Source organism: Phyllopteryx taeniolatus, chromosome 7 (genome assembly GCF_024500385.1).
Source record: "Phyllopteryx taeniolatus isolate TA_2022b chromosome 7, UOR_Ptae_1.2, whole genome shotgun sequence".
Taxonomy (NCBI): Eukaryota; Metazoa; Chordata; class Actinopteri; order Syngnathiformes; family Syngnathidae; genus Phyllopteryx; species Phyllopteryx taeniolatus.
The window spans coordinates 24067420-24091315 of NC_084508.1; the positions used below are offsets into that span (position 1 = coordinate 24067420).

General features: G+C 41.0%; 1 protein-coding gene across 6 annotated transcripts in view; it reads right to left on the reverse strand.

Annotated features, from left to right (window-relative positions):
- Positions 1-23896, reverse strand: part of arhgef18b (rho/rac guanine nucleotide exchange factor (GEF) 18b) — a 120290-nt gene that overhangs the window by 90511 nt on the left and 5883 nt on the right. For 4 of the 6 annotated variants that reach the window (XM_061780644.1, XM_061780640.1, XM_061780642.1 and 1 more), the window contains 9 exons: positions 21149-21315; positions 17704-18209; positions 16808-16970; positions 15985-16111; positions 13844-13898; positions 11840-11884; positions 10893-10967; positions 9304-9412; positions 6430-6604 (listed from right to left, as the gene is read on the reverse strand). In XM_061780644.1, the coding sequence (XP_061636628.1) occupies positions 6430-6604; positions 9304-9412; positions 10893-10967; positions 11840-11884; positions 13844-13898; positions 15985-16111; positions 16808-16970; positions 17704-18209; positions 21149-21315 (1422 nt within the window). The remainder of the gene's footprint in view (positions 1-6429; positions 6605-9303; positions 9413-10892; positions 10968-11839; positions 11885-13843; positions 13899-15984; positions 16112-16807; positions 16971-17703; positions 18210-21148; positions 21316-23896) is intronic. The other 2 variants (XM_061780643.1, XM_061780641.1) reach the window with 2 other exon arrangements.

Below are 23896 nucleotides of genomic sequence, written 5' to 3' on the forward strand. Positions count from 1 at the left end.
ACTTTTATTCTGCAAACTCTGGGATTCACAAACAATTTGCTGCCGCACAGTGTGTCATAAGAGATCATGTGTGTGAAAAATAAATCACTTCACTTAATTAATCTAAAATGTATTACTAATTATTACTTACTTCAACTAATCTAGCTTTGTGCATCTATGACAGCGACGTATAGTGACAGACAAGTTGTTCGAGTTTTATAAACTGTGCGCCTTGGCTCAATATAGGAGGGGAAACATTACTTTAACCTTCCGCCTAAGCAAATCTCTCTCTCACTGATTTAATACAATAAACGACAAGCTAACGTTTTTAGCAATCACCTGTTGAGCCTCAAGTCTACCAACAGCGGCTAACAAATCTGGCGAATGCGAGCACAACAGAACGTTTCGGGTTACATTCCCAAAAGCAACATCCTGACTGTGGTTGTGTTTTTTGTTCGAACATGGTGCATAAGTGCTATTTAAAGTCGATTACATTTGCTTTCCAACATGTAGAGGTTTTGGGCAGCTAGTTCACTAGCAACAAGCGGCTAGTCGTTAGCTAGCCATCCCAGTCAAGAAAAGTCAAACTAATTTACATTGAACCATTACACGTTGGTTCGTCCTAATGCAAACACAATAAGGACACAAAGGAAGCGATTTGTCGCCCGTAGTTAGCACTACGCTAATTGACTAGCTAACAACTAGAGTGCCTGTAAACGTCCATTGAGGGAAACAACGGGAATGATCCACCTGATCCCGCTACAGGAGCCGCTTCTTACCGTTAATAACACCGAGACTCCGGTCCGGTGCGGTCGGTTGCGCCCGAAACAACAACAGCGGGTCGGTTGGATAACCACATCATTGATGTGAATGGCATCAAGTATTCCCCGGTTGTTGTTTTGCTCCACTTTAGTTAGCCGCTCTCTGTAGTGTGAACAATCTGTGGCATACAAACGGCGCATTCCACAGACTCAATCCCCACACCGCCACTTGGCTCCAATTAAAGGGACACTACACCGGGCTTTGTTTTTCTACAAATCTCACCAAAAGCAAAACCAATAAGGAATTGCAATTACATCTAACAGTGGGCCAGGGTGAGTCATCAATTGCATGGGTTCATTTGAGTTTAATTGTCATGAAGATTTTTTTGTTTTTTTTAAATGAATGTAATTTCCTTATAGTGGCTTCAATAGTTTTGGAGGTACTCATTCACATTTATCAACTCATCTGTGGTGGGGAGGCCGAGGACGATGTTGTTGCGAGCTGACCGGCAGTCTCATGGTGAGACTATTAAAGTTGTCGACATGGCCGTTGTTTTGCCCACTGTTCTCTCCTCCCTTCGAGACAGACGGTCGCCCCACAGAGCCTGGGTTCTGTTGCTTTTCTTATAGACAAACAGGCCCATAAAAGAATAATACGTAATACGTACGCCGCTACGTAATAAAAGTCCTGGACCTAGACACATTTGGAGATAGCTTGAAAGGCTAAGGAGCAGCAGACAGGACTCGAGATCATGCTAACCATCAAGTTAAATAGACAAATACATGGAGAGAGACAGACTGAGAGATTATGCATTTTCACAGTTATATCCAAAAATCAAAAGTTAACTAAAGTGGTATTACGTTATGGCCTCAGTTATTACCTTTGCAAATATTTTTTTTTTTTTACCAGGCCAAGAGCATAATAACCAGGCAATAATGTGGCCAAAGGTTATTACATAATAGGTTAAGGACTTTTATTACATTATTGGCCAGTTATTACACAATGGGCCTATTACATTTAAAAAATGGACAAATTTATTACGTTATGGGCCGTTGTTACATTATTGGCTTCTAGAGACCCCTCTAGTGACTATTTAAAAAAAAAAAAAAGCAACTAGCGAGTTCAATCCCGCGAATAAACTAGACGACATACATTGTTTTGCGTATATGACAAGAAAGGAGCCAACCTATAGAAATTCCCTTCCAGACCAATTTGGCTGAATTTCCATATTTTTAAAATGATGTCAAGAACATAACTGCAGGATAGTTATTGCAGTATATTATGTAATTGGATTAACAGCAACGTCTTCTCTTGCATGCTATTTTTGTATTTCCTGTATCCACTATTGCTGCTGAAATAATGAAAAATTGCCCATTGTGGGACGAGAAAGGGTTATCTTATATTATAAAGATTTATTATGTTAATTTACTTTGAAATTAAAGGTTAATTTTCTCAAGTGACATAGCACAGGTGACGTACTAATGAGTTTCCGGTCTCCAATCCCTGTACAGCTCTCTAGCATCGTATATTACAGCATTTTCCTCTATAAACACGTAGAATCATGATGATAACGATCCTTATCTAAAAGTGTCGTTTATATGCGGTCATTGAGGCGAGGCACACGTTCCCCTCCGCAGCTCGGCATCGTATTTAGCTGCGTTAGCTGTAGCTCGTTGGTAGCTGGGACAACGCAAAATAGCATGGAACAAGCATTCCGGCCCTGAACAGTGGAAGCAGTGAGGTTGGGCGACAATACGGATGCTCCGTTTGGGCTCGTAGCCGCTAGCATGATGACGGAAAAGCAACACAGATCACATAATTTATCGCGATATGCAAATTGGAGTTATTACAGTAAAAAAGATGTTCATCTTTGTTCTTAATGTGTGTTTTATGTTAACAAGAGTTTGTTGAATGCATGTGTTATTTAACATTTATGCTTATTTCACATTTATGGTTGATTATTTGTTTATATGTGCCCTACGATTGGCTGGCGACCAGTTTGAGGGTGTACCGCGCCTCTCGCTCAGAGTCAGCCGGGATAGGCTCCAGTACGCAAGTGCGTTGAGAACCAAGTGAGGATAAAGCGGTACAGAAAATGAATGAATGAATGATCTCACGATGGAACTATGTCATTATCAAACCGTGGGTGCAGGCTGTTTTGACCTCCCAGTCAATTTAACTGGATATCCAGCAAAGCTCAAAGGGGCATTGCTTGTTAATAGTAAATGATTATTTATTGTGAGGTGTACACACTCACGCGTGCCGGTCATCAGTGTTTTCAACATGTGACATGTTATTTTTGTACTTTTATTACCATGAAATAAGTCTTTCGGTCTGAAACCAAAAATGGAATTTTGGGCTATTTTCGTCCGAAACATTTCGGTGGTTGAAATTTTGGTTCATCACTACTAATAATTCACATTCTTGAAAAAGCAAGAGCATTTCCATCTTTTCCTTTCCTACTTGTATAGTGCTTGTCCTCATTAGGGTTGCAGGTGAGCTGTAGCCTATACCAGCTGATCGGTATGTGTGCAGTGCAGGGTTATAATAGCTTTGGATTTCCCATTATAGTTAGTTTTATTTTGTTTTGACTTTTCTTTTTCAAATTCAGTAAGTTTTGATTAGTTTTTAGAACAGGTTTGTGAGTTTTTATGTTTTTATTTTTTCAAAAAGGCTTTATTTTAGTTTAGTTTTTATTAGTTTCAGTATTAGTTTTATTTATTTTTTATTCGGGGTATTTCTCAAGTGTGAGATAAAAAAAAATCACAATAGGTATTGTGTAATAAAAACTCCAACAAATACCATTTAAAAATGTATTAACTTACTAACAGATGAACAACCATCCACAAATAAAATATGGGTACTGTATAACAGTCCACAGAATTTGAAGTGCAATAAGTGCAGTACATAATACTGCTTCTAAGGTTAGATTAGATGCATCACAACGTACCGTAAAACCATTCATAAGACACATGCCGTAGTATGGCTTATTTAAAAATGTGTTTGTATGTTTAACTTCCATCCATCCATTTTCCATACCGCTTTATCCTCACAAGAGTCGCGGGGGTGCTGGAGCCTATCCCAGCTATCTTCGGGCGAGAGGCGGGGTACACCCTGAACTGGTCGCCAGCCAATCGCAGGGCACATATAAACAAACAACCATTTGCACTCACATTCACACCTATGGGCAATTTAGAGTCTTTGCAGGGCACATATATGTTTAACATATATATTTAAAAAAAAAAATTAAAGTTGTTCTTTGCAAGTTTTCCTTCCCTTGTTGCTAAATTGCAAACTTCTCAAATGGGATTCCAGATTTGTGACTGTTAGACAGATAGAAAGTAAGCTTGGTTTTACCTCCTGTATCTCCAGTGAGAGTGCATGTGTCTGTCTGTTTTTGTTGTTGTTGTTGAGTCCATGATTATTGTGTGGCAATGCTTTTCATGTTGTCCTGCTGTTGCTAAAGTAATGTTGTGAAAATGTCCTGTTGCAGTAGTTCAATCACCTGCTGTGTCAGTGAAACAATCTCCTTGTTTGCTTTCATATCTGCCTTTGATGACGGGAAACAGCGGCATTTTGAGACTATCGGCAGTTGTCAGTTTCTCTGTGTTTTCCGCAAAAGACGAATAATCGACATGCGGGTTCCGTGAAGGTGCTACCTAGTCAGTAGCTGTCCTAGCCATTTCCGTGAGAAACAGCTTGGATAAAAAAGTTAGCTTTGCAGCAAAACGTGCGCCTGATCTGGCGAGCCGTCATTACGATGGTGTTGCCCGATGACGTCACTTCTAGGCAACACATAGTAAGTGAACTATAATTCCCAAAGGACTATTCAACCTTTATTCCATATCCGTTCTGTATCTATATATTAATTGGAAATAAATACATTTAAAATCAACGCTGAAAGCTCATGTATGAAATTAATTGACAAAGATGAAAACAGAGGACATTTTCGCCACAATTCTAGTTAGTTGTAGTTAGTTTTGCAAACATAAAATGTTGATTTAGTTAGTTAACATTTTTTTAAAACATTCTAATTTTTATCTTATTTTATTGACAATTTTTCTGTCAATTTTATTTGAGTTACTTGGTTCGTTTTCGTTTACTATAATAATCTTGGTGCGGTGTTTGCCATCTTGAGTACACTACAACACCACACACTAAAAGCGCATGCGGATTTTTTTTTTCCTCATACTGTGTGTGTGTCTCTATCATTTAAGAATTGGTTAAGATGTTAAAAAAATGCTATGTGTGTACCGGGCATTGCCTTATTTAGCTACACAAGACTAAAATATTAGAAAAATCTCTGTCCCTCATAGCATTAGCTGTCGTTCAAACAGTTTCAGTGGCCGTGGCAAGCAATTGGCCCTCGAAAGAGATACGGTATGGTTGAACCCTATGAACTCTACATAGCAACAAACAGAAACCTGAAGGTACCAGAAAGGAGAATCTGACCAATTGTGTTGATCTAGGTTGCTAGTAACAACAGAACCAAACAACCTTACATCATAGTTCCACAGTTCTCACCAGAGCATGTATACACCATTGCACACTTCTTTCATTTGAAATAACTGGTCTTATCAGCGGATAAAATGAGAGCAGTGAAGAAGTGTGCGGTGCACACGCCTACTTCAGTTCACCCAACGAACCAGAGAAATATGAAGAACTAGACTATGTGGAACCATAAAGTGAATGCATGCTGTAGGCTTTGCATCAACAACTGTTAGAAGATGGTGTTGATGGATGAGATGACCCGCCCAAACAGAATGAAGCATTGTGCAACACAAAGCAGTGAAACAAAATGCAGATGCAGCCTTGGAGATGATGTTCTTGGAAACTGTTTTCAAATATGGGCGGAAAGACACAAAACAGTAACTGTTTTCTTTCCAGGAAATGAAGCACAGCCTTAGTGTGACAGGAGATGAATTATCTGTAATCATCTGTTCCAAGATAAATGCCAAATAATATGGCACAATGATTTACCTTGTATTCACTGTGCTTTATGTGGTATAAACTCCTTGAATTCTGACTTTACAAAGCTACTCATGTTCAGTCTTGATTGACATTGTCAGAGATGTATTAATTTCACAATATTGTTGTTATTGTGGTTGTCCTATGAATTATTTAAGATAATCTATGTCTAAATGATGTATAGAAAATATTATATACAGCTCTTTTAAAATAGCTCTATTGGTTACCACAACCGCCTCGCAGTTCTGAGGTTCTGGGTTCGAATCTTGGTTCGGGCCTTCGTGTCTGGAGTTTACATGATCTCTCCGTGCTTGCATGGGCTTTCTGGATCTATTGTTCTGAGTATATATATATACATATATATGTGTGTGTATATATATATATATATATATATATATACACACACACATATATACACATATATATATATATATATATATATGTATATCTGTACATTCAGTGTATATACCGCTTGTCCTCATTAGGGTGACAAGTGAGCGGGAGCCATTTTTGATACTGCCCTTGAATAATTGTCAAGCTTGTGTAGGTGTACCTAATATTGTGGCCCTTGTGCAACTCTTGTTTTTGAGCAGGTGCGCAAACAGTGGCGTGATTATAAAAAGCCACACATTTGCATCTGTGCTGAGCAACCTGTGTGTGCGGGTGTGGTTGTGCAAGAGACAAGCGTAAAAAGCATCATGCGCTTGCCAAGTTACTCACTCATGCACTGAAGGCTATGCTTTTTCTGCAGCGTCTTGCCGCACAGAGAGCAGGTGGCGCAGCTGGAAAAAGTGCAGAGTGCAAAAAGATGCACATTGTTGTGGCTGAACTCTGTCTCCTTGGCCTCCCTCTCTTTCTCCTTACCCCTCTGCTGCTGTTTCTCTCGGTTCTTACCCTGCAGGGACACAATGGAGGTTGGTTAGCATCATTAGAAGTGTGTCACAGGCGGGATGTGGGTTTATGTAAGAAGATTAGTGTGCTCATAAGTCCTCTACGAGTTAACTGTGTAGCTCTGTATAATGCAATTAATGGAACAACCATGACTTGAATGCTTAACCCTACTGGTGTGTTTCATGTCAAATGTTCAAAGTACTTTTTCCGTATGAAGTGTCGAGGGAAATGTTATAAAATGATGCATTTCACACACTTGCAAACAAAGATAAAGGGAGGGCGATGTTCATTTCTGACATTTTGGATACACAAACCAGGTCAAATTGACCCAGGAACATCATTGCTTTTACTGAGAAACAAATGTATCAGGAGGGTTGGTAAAAAAAAGTTTTAACACAGATATATCTGTGAGGATTTTTGAAATTATCCTCATTGAGCCATGATTCGTGAAAGGTAAAGCACTAAATCTTGATTGAAGTGGTTGGTAATGACGTTAAAGTACCCTGAAACAGGCCCCAAAAATGTCTTGTAAATTCGACACACAACAGAAAAGAGTCATTTTAACTAGCCGGACAATGATGAATGAATGGAGTAAAAAAAATTTAAAAAAATAAATAAATAAAATTTAAAAAAATCACAAAGTATGTCAAATCAGGCTCCACAATGGTCAAGAATTGAGACATTCTTTGAGCTTCCAGATGCTGTGGGTGTGTCGCTGTGTGCTCTGAAAATCCCAGCTGTCAATCAAATACTTCTTCTATTGCGGATTCGCTGTTCATTGCCTGCAAGTGGCGCAAGAGAGGAGCGATACACAGCAAATGCTTTTTCGGGCCTCAGAGAGTCATTCCACTCCTTTGTTTCCGTTGAAATTCAGCGGGCGGTTAGTGGACGAGGGACTTGTTAGCCGTGACGGGGCACAAGAAGGGGGGTGGGGGGTAATCATCCATGGTGCATGCAATGTTTTTTTTTCTCCCCCCCTCCTCCTTGCCCGCGATGTGAGTGGCTGACGAGTCCCTCCGTCAATGCGATTGGCTGGCTGACCTTCGCCGTGAACTCTAACTGCTGTGGCGCTGGCGTGGGGCCGCGAATCCTGTGCGGTTCGCTGCTCCCTCACAACACAACGCGTGTGCGGCCAGACGGCAGAGACATGTTAGCCCAAATAGCACCAAACACTTTGCACTTGAGTTTTGTATTTTTTCCAGTTGTGGGCATACTTTGATAGCTAATTGCACACTATACTGGTAGAACTGGGTCCATTATGCATGACGAAGTGGCAATTCCGCCAGTTGGCCACTGCATGGAATAAGGATGCCCATCCATCCATCCATTTTCTGAGCCGCTTCTCCTCACTAGGGTCGCGGGCGTGCTGGAGCCTATCCCAGCTAACATCGGGCAGGAGGCGGGGTACACCCTGAACTGTTTGCCAGCCAATCGCAGGGCACACCTACAGGCAATTTTAGAGTCGTCAATTAACCTAGCATGCATGTTTTTTGGATGTGGGAGGAAACCGGAGTGCCCGGAGAAAACCCACGCAGGCACGGGGAGAACATGCAAACTCCACACAGGCGGGGCCGGGGATTGAACCCCGGTCCTCAGAACTGTGAGCTCTAACCAGTAGTCCACCGTGCCGCCAGAATAAGGATACATGGTGTTTATATAGTGGGGGACAGAAATCATAAACCCAAACCTCTTGACGTCACGAAGATAATTTATAGCCCTGCCCATAACATTTGAAAAATTTAGAAGGTGAAAAAGAGTCTTAAGCTATACCTTAACAATTTAGGACTATATTGTTCTCAGGCTTTCCACGTTTTCAGCACTTATCTTCAAACGTATTTAATGTATTTAGAAACAAAAAGATTTACATTTTAAGGTGCTTTAATCATGGTTTATATTGCCTCCTGTTATGTTGTCAGCCAAATTGACCCATTTTAAAAGTTGAAAGTAGTTTTTCCGTATTAAGTATGTTGTGATGTGTAATCCACATATACAAATAACATGGTTAATTTTATACATTTCCAAGTTGTGTTAACAAACAATGTTTATTGGGATCTTTTTGTGTGTGTGTTTCTGACACTTTTAGATTATTAAACATGCCGAGGGTCAAACTGACCCAGGAACATGATTGCTGTTCCTGAGAAACAAATGTAATAGAAAGGAAATGTATCCACATTGAGCCATTCTCTGTGAAAGGTAATGCACTAAATATTGAATGACATGGTTACTAATGGGGGCGGCACGGTGCACGATTGGTTAGCACATCTGCCTCACAGTTCTGAGGACCCGGGTTCCAATCCGGCGTCGCCTGTGTACAGTTTACATGTTCTCCCGTACCTGCGTGGCTTTTCTCCAGGTACTCCCACATCCCCAAAACATGTTAATTGGTTAATTGAAAACTCTAAATTGCCTGTAGTTGTGAATGTGCATGCTAATAGTTGTTTGTCTATATGTGCCCTGCGATTGGCTGGCAGCCAGTTCAGAGTGTACCCCGCCTCGCACCCGCAGTTAGCTGGGATAGGCTCCAGCATACCCGGGACCCTAGTGAGGATAAGCGGTGTAGAAAATGGATGGATGGATGGATGGAATTACGCCTATTGCGTTACTGTATTTTCATGTTGGTCATAATGGTGGTACTTGGCGAGCTAAATATTTAGCTAGGTATACTTGGTTTAAAAGGTTTGAGGTCTTCCACCATTTGCCTACCTTATCTTTACTGAAGGAGCCGGTCATCCTGTTCCTCAGTGAGCTGAGAGTCCTCTTCACCTTGGTGCCTTTTTCCACCTTCTCACTGCGATCATCCTCTTCCTCATTCCTAGCGGACAAAGAAGAGAATGCACACTCAAGTCAAAATATCAGATAAAAGAGTACAAGAGCTGCATCAACAAGTACTGGATCTCATTAGAGTAAGAGTGTAAAGAGTTGTATTAAATCTACATTCTGCACCACTGATGTGTCATTAGATAATAATCAACAGTATGCCTTGATGATCAAAGATGTGAAAAATACAGTAGTAAAACCACTTTTTAAATATTTTAAATTGAACCATGTTTGTTTCTGGGTAGTAACATTATAAGGTGGTGTGAGGTTTTCTGCCAACTTAAAATTTCATACTGAAATTTGTCATTTGCTGACTATAATACACATTTTAATTTAATTAAGTTGACTTCCACATAGAGAGGAGGAAAACAATATTTTATCCCTTGTTGAATTTGAAGTTTGCTCCTGTTTGCTCCCACTTTTATGGCTGTTTATTAATTATGGTGGTAATAGAAAGAATATCAGTCAAACGTGTTCAACCAGTGGGACAGTTGCCGACTGGTTAGCACATCTGCCTCACAGTTCTGAGGGCCCGGGTTCAAATCCGGCCCCGCCCGTGTGGAGTTTGCATGTTCTCCCATGCCTGCGTGGGTTTTCTCCAGGTACTCCGATTTCCTCCCACATCCCAAAAACATGCATGGTAGGTTTATTGAAGACACTAAATTGCTCGTAGGTGTGAATGTGAGTGCGGATGGTTGTTTGTTTATATGTGGCTGGCGACCAGTTCAGGGTGTGCCCTGCGTCTCGCCCAAAGATAGCTGGGATAGGCTCCAGCATGTGACCCTAGTGAGGATAAGCGGTACGGAAAATGGATGGCTGTTCAGCCATAATCGTGGCTCCCACAAATTGGCTGGTGCCCATGTGGCAAACAGTTTTGCACAATCTAATCTCCACTAGGGGCAAGACTAAAGAACTGTCAAAGGATGTCAGGGACACGATTGTAGACGTCCACAAGGCTGGAACGGGTTAAAAAACCACCAGCAAAAGGTTCAGTGAGAGGGAGAGTAAAAGTGGAAGATACACAAATTGGCTAACAATTGCCATCGGTCCGGAGCGTCACTCAAGATCATGCCACGTGCCATGAGAATTATACTGTCATGAGAAAGGTAAGGGAGCAGGCTTAAAGTACATGGTGGGACCGTGTTAATGATCTGAACAATGAAATCTTGCAGTGGTCCCCTGCTCAAGAAGGCACAGGCCCATTGTAGTTACCCCATGCAGCAGCAGAGGTCCCTGTTGTGAATGCAGCCAAAAGGTACATGCTGTGTCCAGTTGTCTGCAAGTTTTGCTGGGGTACAAATACATTGTTTTTTTTGTACTAATAAGTTAAACTACTACTTCTACTATCAAGGTTGAACTATCTTAAACTGTAGAATACAAAAAGCACATAAAGAGACAATGGCACCCAGCTGAAACCATAAACTCCTTGTCAACCCATTAAACCGTTATTAAGCAACATGAAGAAGGAAACTTACTCATTAGAGAGGAACTCGTACCATGTGACACTTTCAGAATCTTTGTCATTGGCTTTGTTGTTTGTCTGCTTGGCACTGTGGAACACAATGACAATATTTTATCGTGGCAAGCCTGCTACAAAAATGTAACATGTACCTAAGTACGGATAGCAAACGAAAACATGCGGAAAATTGTGAGTGTTGTGAAAAAAGATTCAGTCAGTCTGTTTTTATCAAAATCAAATTGATTGCCAAGAATGTGTACAAAATCATACAAGGAATTAGACTTGATATGATACATACACTGAAGTATAGATATAGTAACAATCAAAGACAACCCTCCAAAAAACATAAGTTTCATAATGTGCAACAAACATAACATAATTCAATACAATAACCAAACTGAGTGCAGTTATGAATGTGATTTAATAAAATAATGCATTTCCTCAAATAGTGGCTCTTATAAGGACCCATGCCACAATAAGTGACATGGTGCGACTTTTGCTTAAGAGAAAATTAAGCGCCGCACTCAAATAGATGCTCTCTTTTGCTCTCAGGAAAAAGAAACTGGATTGTAGTTCATAGGCGAATAGTATACCATAGGCATGGCTATTGGTGAATTGGGGATTACAGAGTATAAACTATTGAACTCTTTTGCCAACCAAAAAAGCAGCACCTATAGGGAGCGTTTGAATTGAAATGTGTACAATCTGCAACGTAGCAGAGCTGCGGTACGTGAACCCCAATATAGTGGGGGAACATTGTAATGCACGACTCGCCCATCTGCAGGTGAGTAATAATGCCCCTGGCCACTATATGAGGAAAAATTGTTATTTCTGCAGTGTTCGCTTCCCAGAGCAATACAATCTGGTGACATGCACACAAACACACGTACACACACACAGTGCTTGAGACTGGTCGCACACTGCTCCTTGTGCTTCGTTTTGAGCAGCGGCCTGTTTACTTACCCGTGGTACAACTTTAGCTCCTGCAGAACTTTCTGTACCATCAGCCTAAGACAAACAACACACTGGGGCTGAGTTGAAGCAAAGGAAAGCAAAGGAAATAACTAACACACACATTCACACAAGTGCGCATATATTCTAGAGAGAGAGACACACACGCACACACACACACACACACACACACACACGCCATCTAAGGGGATGGTGGGAGGGAGGAGGTTGCAGACACATGACATGGAGCAGAGATGTCAGCAGGGAATGGGGAAAGCCCCTCTGTGATGTGTTATGTGGGAGGAGATGTCTGTTTGGATGAGAACATAACAGGCTGCAGATGCAGTACAGTACTGTATGTACCTTTACACAACAGCGGTGAACCACTAAAGTAGTGAACCGCTAAAGTAGTGCACATTGGGCTACAACGGCAAGGGCCAGTGGTGACTCAAGGGCACTGGTGGTAGTTCTCAGGGTTGTTTGGACTTTTTATATTTAATACGGAGGAGTTGGTGGCCGGTTGTCGGGGCGCCTCGGTGGGGCCGGCGGACCGGTCTGGGTCCCTCGGTGTGGGACCTGTCCCGTCCACCGGGTTACTCTCGGGTGGACCCCTGGGCCCGATCCCGCCCCTCGATTGATTGGGTGGGGTCCTCAGCTGCTGCGGTGCGGCCACAGCAATTACAAGACACTTCTGTCAGTCTTTGTGCATGTAAAACGGTATCAATTCACTTGCATGTTTCCGCAGCACACACCCCGGTGAGTAATCGAAGTAGTGTGTGTCTGACTTCCAGTTCCTAATGGCAATTATTCAACTTAATTGAGGCCCTTGAACTCTAGAAATGGAATTACATTTAATGTAGGTAAATTAGAATTATTTATTATGATTCATTAGAATTTTGTTTAGTAAAACATTTATTAAATGTATTTGATTATGGGGTAGGATCTATACGTTTCACATTTTTCACACTGCTATATGGACCGGCAGCACATGGTGTTTCAGTAGTAAAGTTTTAATTTCTTTGTTTTTTGTACTGCATATTTGAAATAAAAAGTTTAATCAATTAATTGCACTTTGTAACAGTCATTTAATCTATGAAGTTTAATATTTTATTTTAAGCATTTGATTTGAATGAACTTTACCTTAGTAAGAATTTTTTTTTTTTTTAATTAGGCAGTCAGTTTAAAACTGATTAGTTGTATTTAGATCAAAAATATATAACATGAAGTTTAATAATTAACTTCAATCAGTTTATTTTAAGATACTCTCATATTTTTACCATTTTAATCAGTTGTATCTGCTGTTCAAGTTGTATTTTATTGATGGGTTGTATTTAATTAATTTCATGTAATTTACAGTTGAATTAATGAATGATTGTATTTATTTGTTATTGTAATTAATTAAATCCATCAATCCATTTTCTAAAGCACTTGTCCTGTTCAGGGTCACGGAGGGGCTAGAGGCAACTGGTACCTTACACCCTGGAGTGGTTGCCAGTCAATCACATAGCTCATATAAAGACAGTGTAACAGACAACTGTTGACACTCACATCGTCAATGAGTGGCCACTGAACCCACACTGCCTGCATGGAAGTCAGATCCACACAAGTCAGTCAACCACAACACCAATTTTTTTTGGGGCCCTGGACCTTGATACATTGGGAGTCTAAAAAAATGTCTTCATGAGTGTTGCTTCATGTGATTGACTGGCAACCAGTCCAAGGTGTAAGGTGCCTCTTGCCAATAGAAAAGTCAGCTGGGATAGGCTCCACCTCACTCGTGACCCTAATGAGGATAAGCACTATGGAAAATTGATGGATGGATGATGTGCAGAATGAACCATGGGAGACAGTGACGGGTTCCTTCTTTAAAGTCTTTTCAGACAGTGTACAATATCAGTTAGCCCTGTGGGATCAAACGAGGAGAGTTTCTTTTCGAGCATCATTAAGCGTGAGCCGATGTAGTCATGTACTGTAATGTTTTCTGACCTCACTCAAGAGGGTCAAGTGTCGACTTACATGTGACTCTGCCCCTCATTGGAGTGCAGGTGTTCCTCAGGGTCAAACTCCTCTGCTACATGAGAGAAAGAGAAAATGTTAACGTGATGAAAGAGGCTCTTTACTATAGTCTACAGCAGGGGTTTTTGGGTAGTGGGACCCCTTACAGGGGAGAAATTTTTCCATGGACCCCCTCATAATACTAGCCAACAACAAATTTATTGTCTTGGATTTTGTAGCTGATTTATATGGTGGCCGACAGGGGCAAATGCGCTGCAAAAAGCTACACTACACGGTTCACGCTACACAACGGAAATCTACGCGTGACGGAAATGTCCTGTGAGACCAGCGGATGCTTCTCATAGATACAGTATGAACACTAGAAATGCCATCCTTGTAGGAGTCCGGCTAACCGACGTGTCTACGTGACGGTCATGTTGGGGAGGTCGTCGTTCCCATGCAGTACAAGGCAATGCATGGACACTGAAATTAGTTTGTCAACGCCAAAGCGTATGCTATCAATACATAACAGATTAAAAAAAAGTAATAATATGTATCTAAACTATATACAGTATATGTGAAAGGGACTCCCTGTTCCCTTGTCGTAATTGTATGGTGTTTTACGCAACCATATGTAGCACAATGTACCTTCTTTGGTCTTGGTTTTCTTGCCGTCCACACAAGTGCAATGTGCTGACGACTTTGACCTCCCTAGTATAGCATCGCTGTTGACATGGAGCTCAAAATGGGCATGTCATATCTCAATATTCATACAATAAATTGCCAAAAGTATTCGCTCACCTGCTTTGACTCAGATATGAATTTATCGGTGGGTGACATTCAATTCCTAATCCATAGGTTTCAATATAAAATCAGTCCACCCTTTGTAGCTCTAACAGCTTCAAGTCTCCTGGGAAGGCTGTTCTCAAGGTTTAGGAGTGTGTTTTGGGGAATTTTTGACCATTCTTCCGAAATGCATTTGTGAGGTCACACACAGATGTTGGACAAGAAGGCATGATTCTCGGGTTGAGGTCAAGACTCAGTCAAGTTCATCCACAGCAAACTCTTTCATCCATGTCTTTATGGCCCTTGCTTTGAGCACTGGTGCACAGTCAAGTTGGAAGAGGAAAATTGTTCCCACAAGGTTAAGAACATGGAATTGTTCAAAATATCGGCTCCTTAGTTCCAGTGAAAGGAACTCTGAAGGATTCAGCATACCAAGAGCTTTTGGACAATTCATTGTCAATTATCCCCCCCCCAAAAGTCACAACCTTTACAAGAACAGCGATGTATTTTGTTGGGATGAAAAGTTGTATTTTCCAAAGATAAAGTCGCCAAATTATTAAAGTTAAAGTTTAACGGGAAGAAAAACAGATGTTAACAACTGAACTTCAAAAGCTCAACTTAAAAATAGGACTGTATTGGTCCTGTCCTAAATGAGTTCATTATTGGCAGTCTTTCTTTCAGTTCATCTCGAACGTTTTGGGCTTACAGATCCTCATATACAGTAGCTACAGTATTTTCGGTAGCTCTCCTGACAATCGTGCCACCTCAACCATTCAGGACAACGTTGTTGCCTCCGCCTCTTCGATTGCTCGCAGGAGGATCCTTCTCTTACGGAAATCCTCGCAACCTCCTTTAAAAAGACGGCTTCACGAGGTCTTATTTCTCCTTAAGTTGGAGAAAATGAAATGTACCCTTAAAGGTTGCTCTGGTAGGTTTTACACTCACTGGAAACCCCTGCTTCAGTATTTTGAAATAGTCACACCCGATGAGGTACTATAATAGGATAGGGCACCCATCGCCCACTGATACTGATCCCTGGCTCCACCCCCTGCCCAGGTCAGGGCAAATCTGCATAATTAAATAATTTCACTTGCTGAGGTGTTGGTCTGGATGTGAGCAGCTGGTGTCTTTTCTTTAAGTATAGCAATAAAAGTTATTGTTTCCTTTTTCTCCCTTTTAAATATGTCAGATATATGTCACAATCATATCAAAGCTTTTAATTGGCCCAAAGTTATGGTAGGAAGGAGTAATTGGTTTATTATAGGACATACTAATGAAATGCAAATTATTTTGCAGACCGCCAACCTACAGCTCGAAGTCCCAGGACCCCAGTTTGCAAATCCCTGCTCTACACGTGCACGGTCAAGTCCACCCACCTCCTGCTGCCCTCGCAGCCTGTTTCGATGTCCGTACAATACGAGAGATGTGTGCTGCACGTGAATATTCGTCCGTGGCGAGGATCTCCGAGCGGGAATACACTTGCTTGCCAGGAACGCCATCAGGCTGAAATGTTTGCAAACATACAGAGTGTTAGATTTGTGTCGATGCCCCCCTCCCCGACAGACTACTGCATTTATGTTTTATGGAGGTAGTCACAATTTTGTGAATACAGCACAATGAATTTCGATGTTTGGGTTTGAGTCTGAAGAACAATTGCTGTGAATGAGCTCCAGAACTCATCAACAACCCATGAACAGGTGGAATACAGTACACACAGTCCAACAAAGTACACTTTCATTTAATTTACGTTTTAACCCTTTATTGGCCAAGGAACTATACTATACTTATTAACTTAAATGGGTGATGAAATTGGACCCTTGACATCCTAATTAAGTATAAGAAAGAAAAAAAAACATTGTTCACAATTAAAGAGCTACAGTACATGTATCTCTGGGGCACCTGCCTACCCAACATGTGTGAAACTAAACAATCAAGTCTTTTGTTACCTACTTATTTTTGAAAATGTGCCTGTGAGCGTGCCGTTCTGCACTTCTGCCCACAGTTGCATAACAGTTATTACAGAAAAGCTTTCTATAATAACTGTGCTAAAGTGTACATTAGTTAAATTAACCAGTGGCAGTGGCGTCCAAAGGGGGTAAGTGGAGGGGGCGGTGGCCCGGGGCATCCACGTGGGGGTTGGGGGGGACGGATGGGGTGCTTTTAGCTGTATCGATGTAGTGTTACAGTTCTAGACTGTACCTTGGCAGCGGGACAGGAAAGCCTCCCCTTGGGACCGTCTGTCTCATCCAGCGGACAGGCTGTGCAGCGATCGGTTTTCCGCTGGGTGGGCTGAAAGAGACCACGGTGCCCTGTCTCATCCTCATCTCCATCGCTGTCCATGGCCATAGTGTCTAGACTAAGTCTGACAGCACAAAAAATAAATTAAAAAAAGCATCTAAACAGCAGCAGTCCGTTTTTTTAAGCAAATATCCTGAATGCATCAATCGAGGAGTTTGACTTATGCTGTCAAATAGTTACCTCAGGAGAGTATAAAAGTGCAAAGGTTAGAGATATTGCTTGTTTTTGTGTATTTTAAACCACTCAATTCATCTATCCAACCATTTTCGATAGCGCCTGTCCTCATGTAAGGTTTAGGGTGAGCTGGAGCTTATCCCACTTTGGGCAAGAGGTGGGCTAAACCCTGGACGGGTTGCCAGTCAGTCGCTGGGCACGTATAGACAAAATTCCATTCACACCTAAGGACAATTTAGAATCTATAATGTACCTAAGATGCACGTTTTTGGAATGTGGGACGAAGCCGCAGTACCCGCAGAAAACCCATGCAAGCATGGAGAGAACAAACAAACTGCACAGAAGAGGACCCGACCCAAGATTCCAATCAAGGCCTTCTCAACTGTGAGGAAAATGTCCTACCGTGTTGCCCACCACTGGATTCACGGCAAAAACTATTATAATACATACTGTATATTGTGTATATTGGCCCATAAGACTAGTGGTTAACATGTCTGCCTCACTGTATGAGTTTTGGGGTTCAAATCTCAACTCAGGCCTTTCTTGTGTGGAGTGTGCACGTTCTCCCTGTCTCCCTCCCTTCATTGATGAAAAGCATGAACAAGAAATGATGAGAATGGTACCTCCTCCCCAGGTTAATGGGGGCAACAGGGACACCCCAGCTATGTCTTCGTGAGGTCGACATGGATCTTGCAAAATTAGGGAAGCTGTCAACCTCAACATCTCCATTGAAATGCACTGTGTTTCCATGGTCACGTGATTCTGTTTTGGTTTGACTTCTTTCCATCGATCCCAACATTCCGTGCACATCACTGGTCACACTAAGACCAACTCCCAGGCCCAAAGAGTCATCGCTGTCAATCACACAGCTCGGTAAAAGTTTGGGGCTCAGCTGGGTGACCACAAGGGTGCCGGGCGCTTCCTCGGATGATAGTTGCTCAGTCAGATGGGGCGCTGCGGTCTGGGAGGTCAGCTCTGGACTGGTCTTCAGAGGCCCGTCGAGAACCACCTCCAAATCTCTGAAGCAGTCTGAGTCTCCGAAGGAAGAGCTGAGGCCCTGTAGGTCCTCCATGCTGCTGCTCACCTCCACACCTCTCACCTCAGACTCGCTCACTACAGAGCACGCATCCTACAAAGAGGAAGTACCAGAAGTGGCAGAAGTTAAGGAAAAGAAACACAGACTCTGAAAGACTGAAGTAAAAATGCATTTTTTATCTTAATTATGTACAATACCAATTTTGATAACTTGGCACAACAACAAAAAAATTTTTCCCTGCACACAAAATAGTTTCCTTCTTTTATTAGACAGTGGTGCCTTGAGATACGAGTTTAATTCCTTCAATCACGCTAGTAAATCAAATCACTCGTATTGCGAATTACGTATCGTTCCCCTTTGAAATAAATGGAAATGTCATTAATCTGTTCCAGCCTCTCCCCGAAAAAAATGTAATGAGAAAAATAGCACACTATAATATTGTACTTTAGAAAGACATACAGTATTGACATCATTACAGACAATTATCCACCCATTCTCAATACGCTGCCTGCACCGAAGTCACACGAATGCACCACTACACCATCAGTGACTTATGTAGAATTAAATGGCCACCTGGGGGCAGTATAAGGCAAACAAATTGGATTTACAATACTGAACATGGACGTCTGTGCAGTATAGACGTTTCGGCTCATCTTTGCTCATATCGGCTCCTCGCAGAGGATCAAGGAAAATATGACTGTGACTACTGTTATATTGAATGTCTAAATGCGTTGCTGCACCGTTTGTGTTCAAATATCATATCTCACTTTTGTATCTCAGGGCACCACCTTATCACTAGAAAGCTGAGAAGAAAACCATCATGTCACATGTCACATGTTCGCTAATGATAACAACTGAAAAAATACAGCTTACTTGTACAGGTATGTGTTTTTTTTTTTGTTTTTTTTTTTCCCAGTTGGGCAGAGAATATTTGAACATCAGAAGCTAGCGATTTGAATGATTCTTGTAGGAGACAACAATTCTTTGATATAAGGGTATATCTTGGGTTCTCAAATCTGTTGCTGTCGTCGTAAATTCTCCCTGCTTCACATCCTTCTGTGTCGCTGCTGTCCCCGTTGTTTTTTTTCCACCTTATAAATTCCCTAGACGTCAACCAATCAAGCAATCCATCAATTAGAATCTCAACTCTAGTTTGCTTTACATCTTTTTTTTTATGTTGTGTTGTCATCCTTAGAGGTTGAAAAAAGTAACAAGCCTATTTTGACAAAGTAAGGAGTAGAGGACTAGAAATACAGATATCTGTTTTCAAATGTGGAGAGTAACAGTAAAAATTTTGTCAGAGAAATAAAGTTTCAGATACCTGGAAAATATACAGTTTGAAAGCATTGTATTTGTATTTCATTACTTCAAAACACTGGGAAAGACCAAGACCTGATTCATTGTCTCTAACATTAGGCACACAATTTACATTTACAGTGGTGTCCAACTGCACTGCATCATACTGACAGCTTTTTGTAACATTTTGGCTTTAGCTACACTTCCCCATATGATGCAGTGCACTTCGACACGACTGCAATCTACTGTCATAAACAACCATCTATCCTCCATTCTCAAGAGCGCTTGTCCTCATTAGGGTTGAGGGTGAGCTATCCCAGCTGACTTCAGGGAAGAGGCCGGACTGGACTGGTACCCAGCCCATCGCAGGATAATAAACATACTCTATTGTTGAATGAAAACTGAGCATATCACCCATCCATCCATTTTCTTTACCGCTTATCCTCACTAGGGTCATGGGCTTCTATCTTCTGGCGGGAGGCAGGGCACACCCTGAACTGGTCGCCAGCCAATCGCAGGTCACATACAAACAAACAACCATTCGCACTCACATTCACACCTACGGGCAATTTAGCGTCTTCAGTCCACCTACCACGCATGTTTTTGGGATGTGGGAGGAAACCGGAGTGCCCGGAGAAAACCCACGCAGGCACGGGGAGAACATGCAAACTCCACACAGGCGGGGCTGGGATTTGAACCCCGGTCCCCAGAACTGTGGGGCAGATGTGCTAACCAGTGCTAACACATCTTCCCCACCACCAATGAGGTAAAATTTTAATTCGGTGTTGTTCTTAAGAAGGGTTATGTAAAACTACTGAGCTCATACAATTTGGAAGTTGACACTTGCTTTCAGGAGGGGGAAAAAAAAGAAAAGAAAAAAAAAAATCACAAAACTTGAGTTTGATCCACAATCATGCATGATATCACATATGAATGAATACTATGCAGTATGCATGTTTTGTTTTCTTTTGGATTTGGAGGCTTTTTTTTTAACTGCAGTGTACCCATTGTCACTTGTTCCGAACATTAAGGGCTCGATTTTAGTCGATGGCCCAAAGCTTAGTGTTCCGACGAAGCGTGGGTGCATCCTTGGACATGCTGCCGACGGGGTGACAATTTGGTGGCAGAAAGTCAGTCTAAATTTAAACTTGCTTAGAGTGCATCTAAGTCTGGCGCAGTAGGTCAACTCCTAGTCGAACGCGATTTTGGTGAATTTGACCAGGGCAGAGGCAAAAAGATATGCGAGCGCCATGGACATGTATGGAGGTTTTCAGACATATGTCACAAAAATAGGGCCCAAAGTGCTTTTTTGTTGTTGTTCCTTTTTTTTTTTTTTTTATATAACAGTAATGCATGTTAAAATGTTACATAAAACATTGCCTGGCCAGTTAATGAAGGTTTTGTGATGGTGACAATTTGAAACTGGAGTGGTATTTATTTATTTATGCATCATTCTCAAAACTGCTTGTCCTGTTCAGGGTCACGGGGCGCTGGAGCCGAGCCCCGCTAACCTTTCTGCAAAAGGCAAACGACACCCCGAACCAGTCAGTCGCAGGGCACATATAGACACGGGCAACCACTCGCACTCACATGCACACTATCACTGAGTGGGTTGTTGTGTTCAACTTTAGAGGTTCCACTGTACCCCCCAAAACAACACTATACAACAACACCTTGTGATACTTGAATGTCACAATTGAATCACTCATCTGTAGTCTGGAATAAATATAAAATACCTGATCCTCGTTGGTGCCGCCAAAGAAAAAAACCTCGCTGAGGGAGGGAGGTGATGGAGAGGGCGAGGATGTCCCTGCAGGAGCATGATGCTGAACACGCTGTTGTCCACTAGAATGTCCACTTGTTTGTCCAATTGGATGTCCACTGTATGGCTTGCACTCAGAGGCTGAAAAACGATGGATGAAACTGTTAGGTAGCGCTCTCCACATGACCTCTCTGACTGTCAATCATAAGTGAGAATTATTATTGGGCCGATTATTAACGCTTTTCAAATTGGCAAAAATCAGCCGATTTTTGGCCGTTTTTTTTTTTTTTGCCAATTTTTTTTTTTTTTTTTACACATTAACACATAAGACAAATATAATGACATTCAAACATTCAAAACATGTTATTGTTGATTTTTTTTTTTCTCTGTTGTAATGTTAAAAAAAATACTAAAGGACCAAGTATTGTAAAACAGTCAAATGTTCTGCCTGCAATTCATTATTGTTGCAAGAGTTAAGGGGCCAACAGAAATGTATTTTGTCATTATATATTTGAATTAACCGGGGTTCAATCCCCGGCCCCGCCTGCGTGGGTTTTCTCCGGGTACTCCGGTTTCCTCCCACATCCCAAAAACATGCATGGTAGGTTAATTGAAGACTCTAAATTGCCCCGTAGGTGTGAATGTGAGTGTGAATGGTTGTTTGTTTAAATGTGCCCTGCGATTGGCTGGCAACCAGTTCAGGCTGTACCCCGCCTCCTGCCAGAAGATAGCTGGGATAGGCTCCAGCACGCCCCGCGACCCTTGTGAGAATAAGCGGCTCGGAAAATGGATGGATGGATATATTTGAATCAATCGGCCGATTAAGAATCAGTTATTGGAATTTTATATCTGCCACATATCGAAATCGGCATCTGCCTCAAAAAATGTATATCGGTCGGGCCCAGCTTAAAATATTTCCAATTTTTTGGTAGAGCTCATCTAACGGATCTCATTAGATAGTACATATGTACCGTATATAATATAGTTAGAATGGAAAAAAATGTAGTGACCTTTCATATCTTAAAGCGCAGTCTGAAAACTGCTAAGTCGTCATGTCCTGGCTACCATGGTGACTTCAGCCACACCATCAGCGGGTGGGAAATCCACAGTTATGACAACTTACGTAAGTCTTATTTCATAAGACCGTTTCCCGTGAAGCCAAGCCTGAAACTAAGCCGCCCCGGCTCCACAGTTCTTCACTTTTTTCTCCTTGAAAGCAGCTGACCGGCCTGTTTATTTTCTCCTCACAAGGTCATATAATATACTTATTCATGTGGAAAAACAGAAACATGCTCATATAAAGCACTGACCTTCAGAGGTATTATTTTAACAATGTATTTATTATTGTGGTTGAAGTTTGCTGTATTGTCGAACTGTATTTCATTATACAAAGAGCAGTTTCTATTTAAGAGGAGCCCTTCATAAAGCTAAACAAGGTAACCAAAAGTATTCAAACACTACCTGTATCATCATTACCTGGGTTTTTCTCAATGTTATGATTTTTATTGTGATAGAACTGTGACTTTTCTGCTATTATTAATATGATTTCATTCTTGTAGTATTCTGAGTACATAGGTAAATTCATTTTTTTTGTTTCTTATGAAATTAGAGATTTCCTCTTAATGTACATTTTCTTATGGTATGGTAACAGTCATTTCTTTCTCACTATATTATAACTTTATTTGCATACCATTCTGTCTTCTTGTAGTATTACATTTTTTATTGTGACAACATTGTGACTTTTTTTTATGAATATCAACATTTTATTCTTGTCATACAGTATTATGACCTGTTCTCACAAGTCAAAAAATATATTTTTTTCTCTCTCTCTTGTAAATTCAGTTTTTTTCCTCCTAATTTCACAACTTGAGTGTTGTAATATTCCAACTTTCTGTGGTAGTTTTTCCTTGTAATATTACAATGTTTTCTTGCAAAATTACAAGTTCATTCTCATAGATTTTTGTTCATTTTCATGTGGCTCTAATACTCCTTAATACAGTGGTTCTCAAACTTTTTAAACCAATTACTACCACAGAAAACAATACTTGCCTGTCCAAGTACCACCATCATGACAACATTTAAATGCAGTAGAATAGTAGATCCAAGTAAACATCAAAATTGAGTAATCATTTTGCAGACCTCTAGAGGAAGCCCGCGTACCACTAGTGGCACTCATACCACACTCTGAAAACCACTGCTTTAGTACATAAAAGCGATCAGTGTTTAGACTTTTCTTTGGCTTTTTTTGGTGATGCCAACACAGAAGGCTTCCAAACTGAAAAAACTGAAATCACGAAAAACATGACAAAAATAAAAACTTAAAAAAAAAAAAATGTAAAAAAAAATAAATAGGAAAGAAGTAATAAAATGTGAAATATATGACTTGATTCAAGCAAAATTATCTTGGCACAATTTCTTAAAACAAGCCAGTTTCAAAAAACACCACAAATGTTTTAGATTAGAAGTAGTGTATATACTGCCTACACCTAAAGAATTATGGCATTTCTTATTTTAAGCTAAACTTACTCATAACCAGTGATAACATCTCAATAATGTATAATACCTTCTGAAGATTTTTAAGGGAAAAAGTGCTTGAGGTGAAATGCTCTTACACAAAAACCGCCTGGTAAGAAGAAATATCTTGGCAGACAAAGAACAAGCATATTTTTGCATTGATTTTAGATATTCAATTTTAGTTTTTTCAGTGTAGTGATGTGAGGGG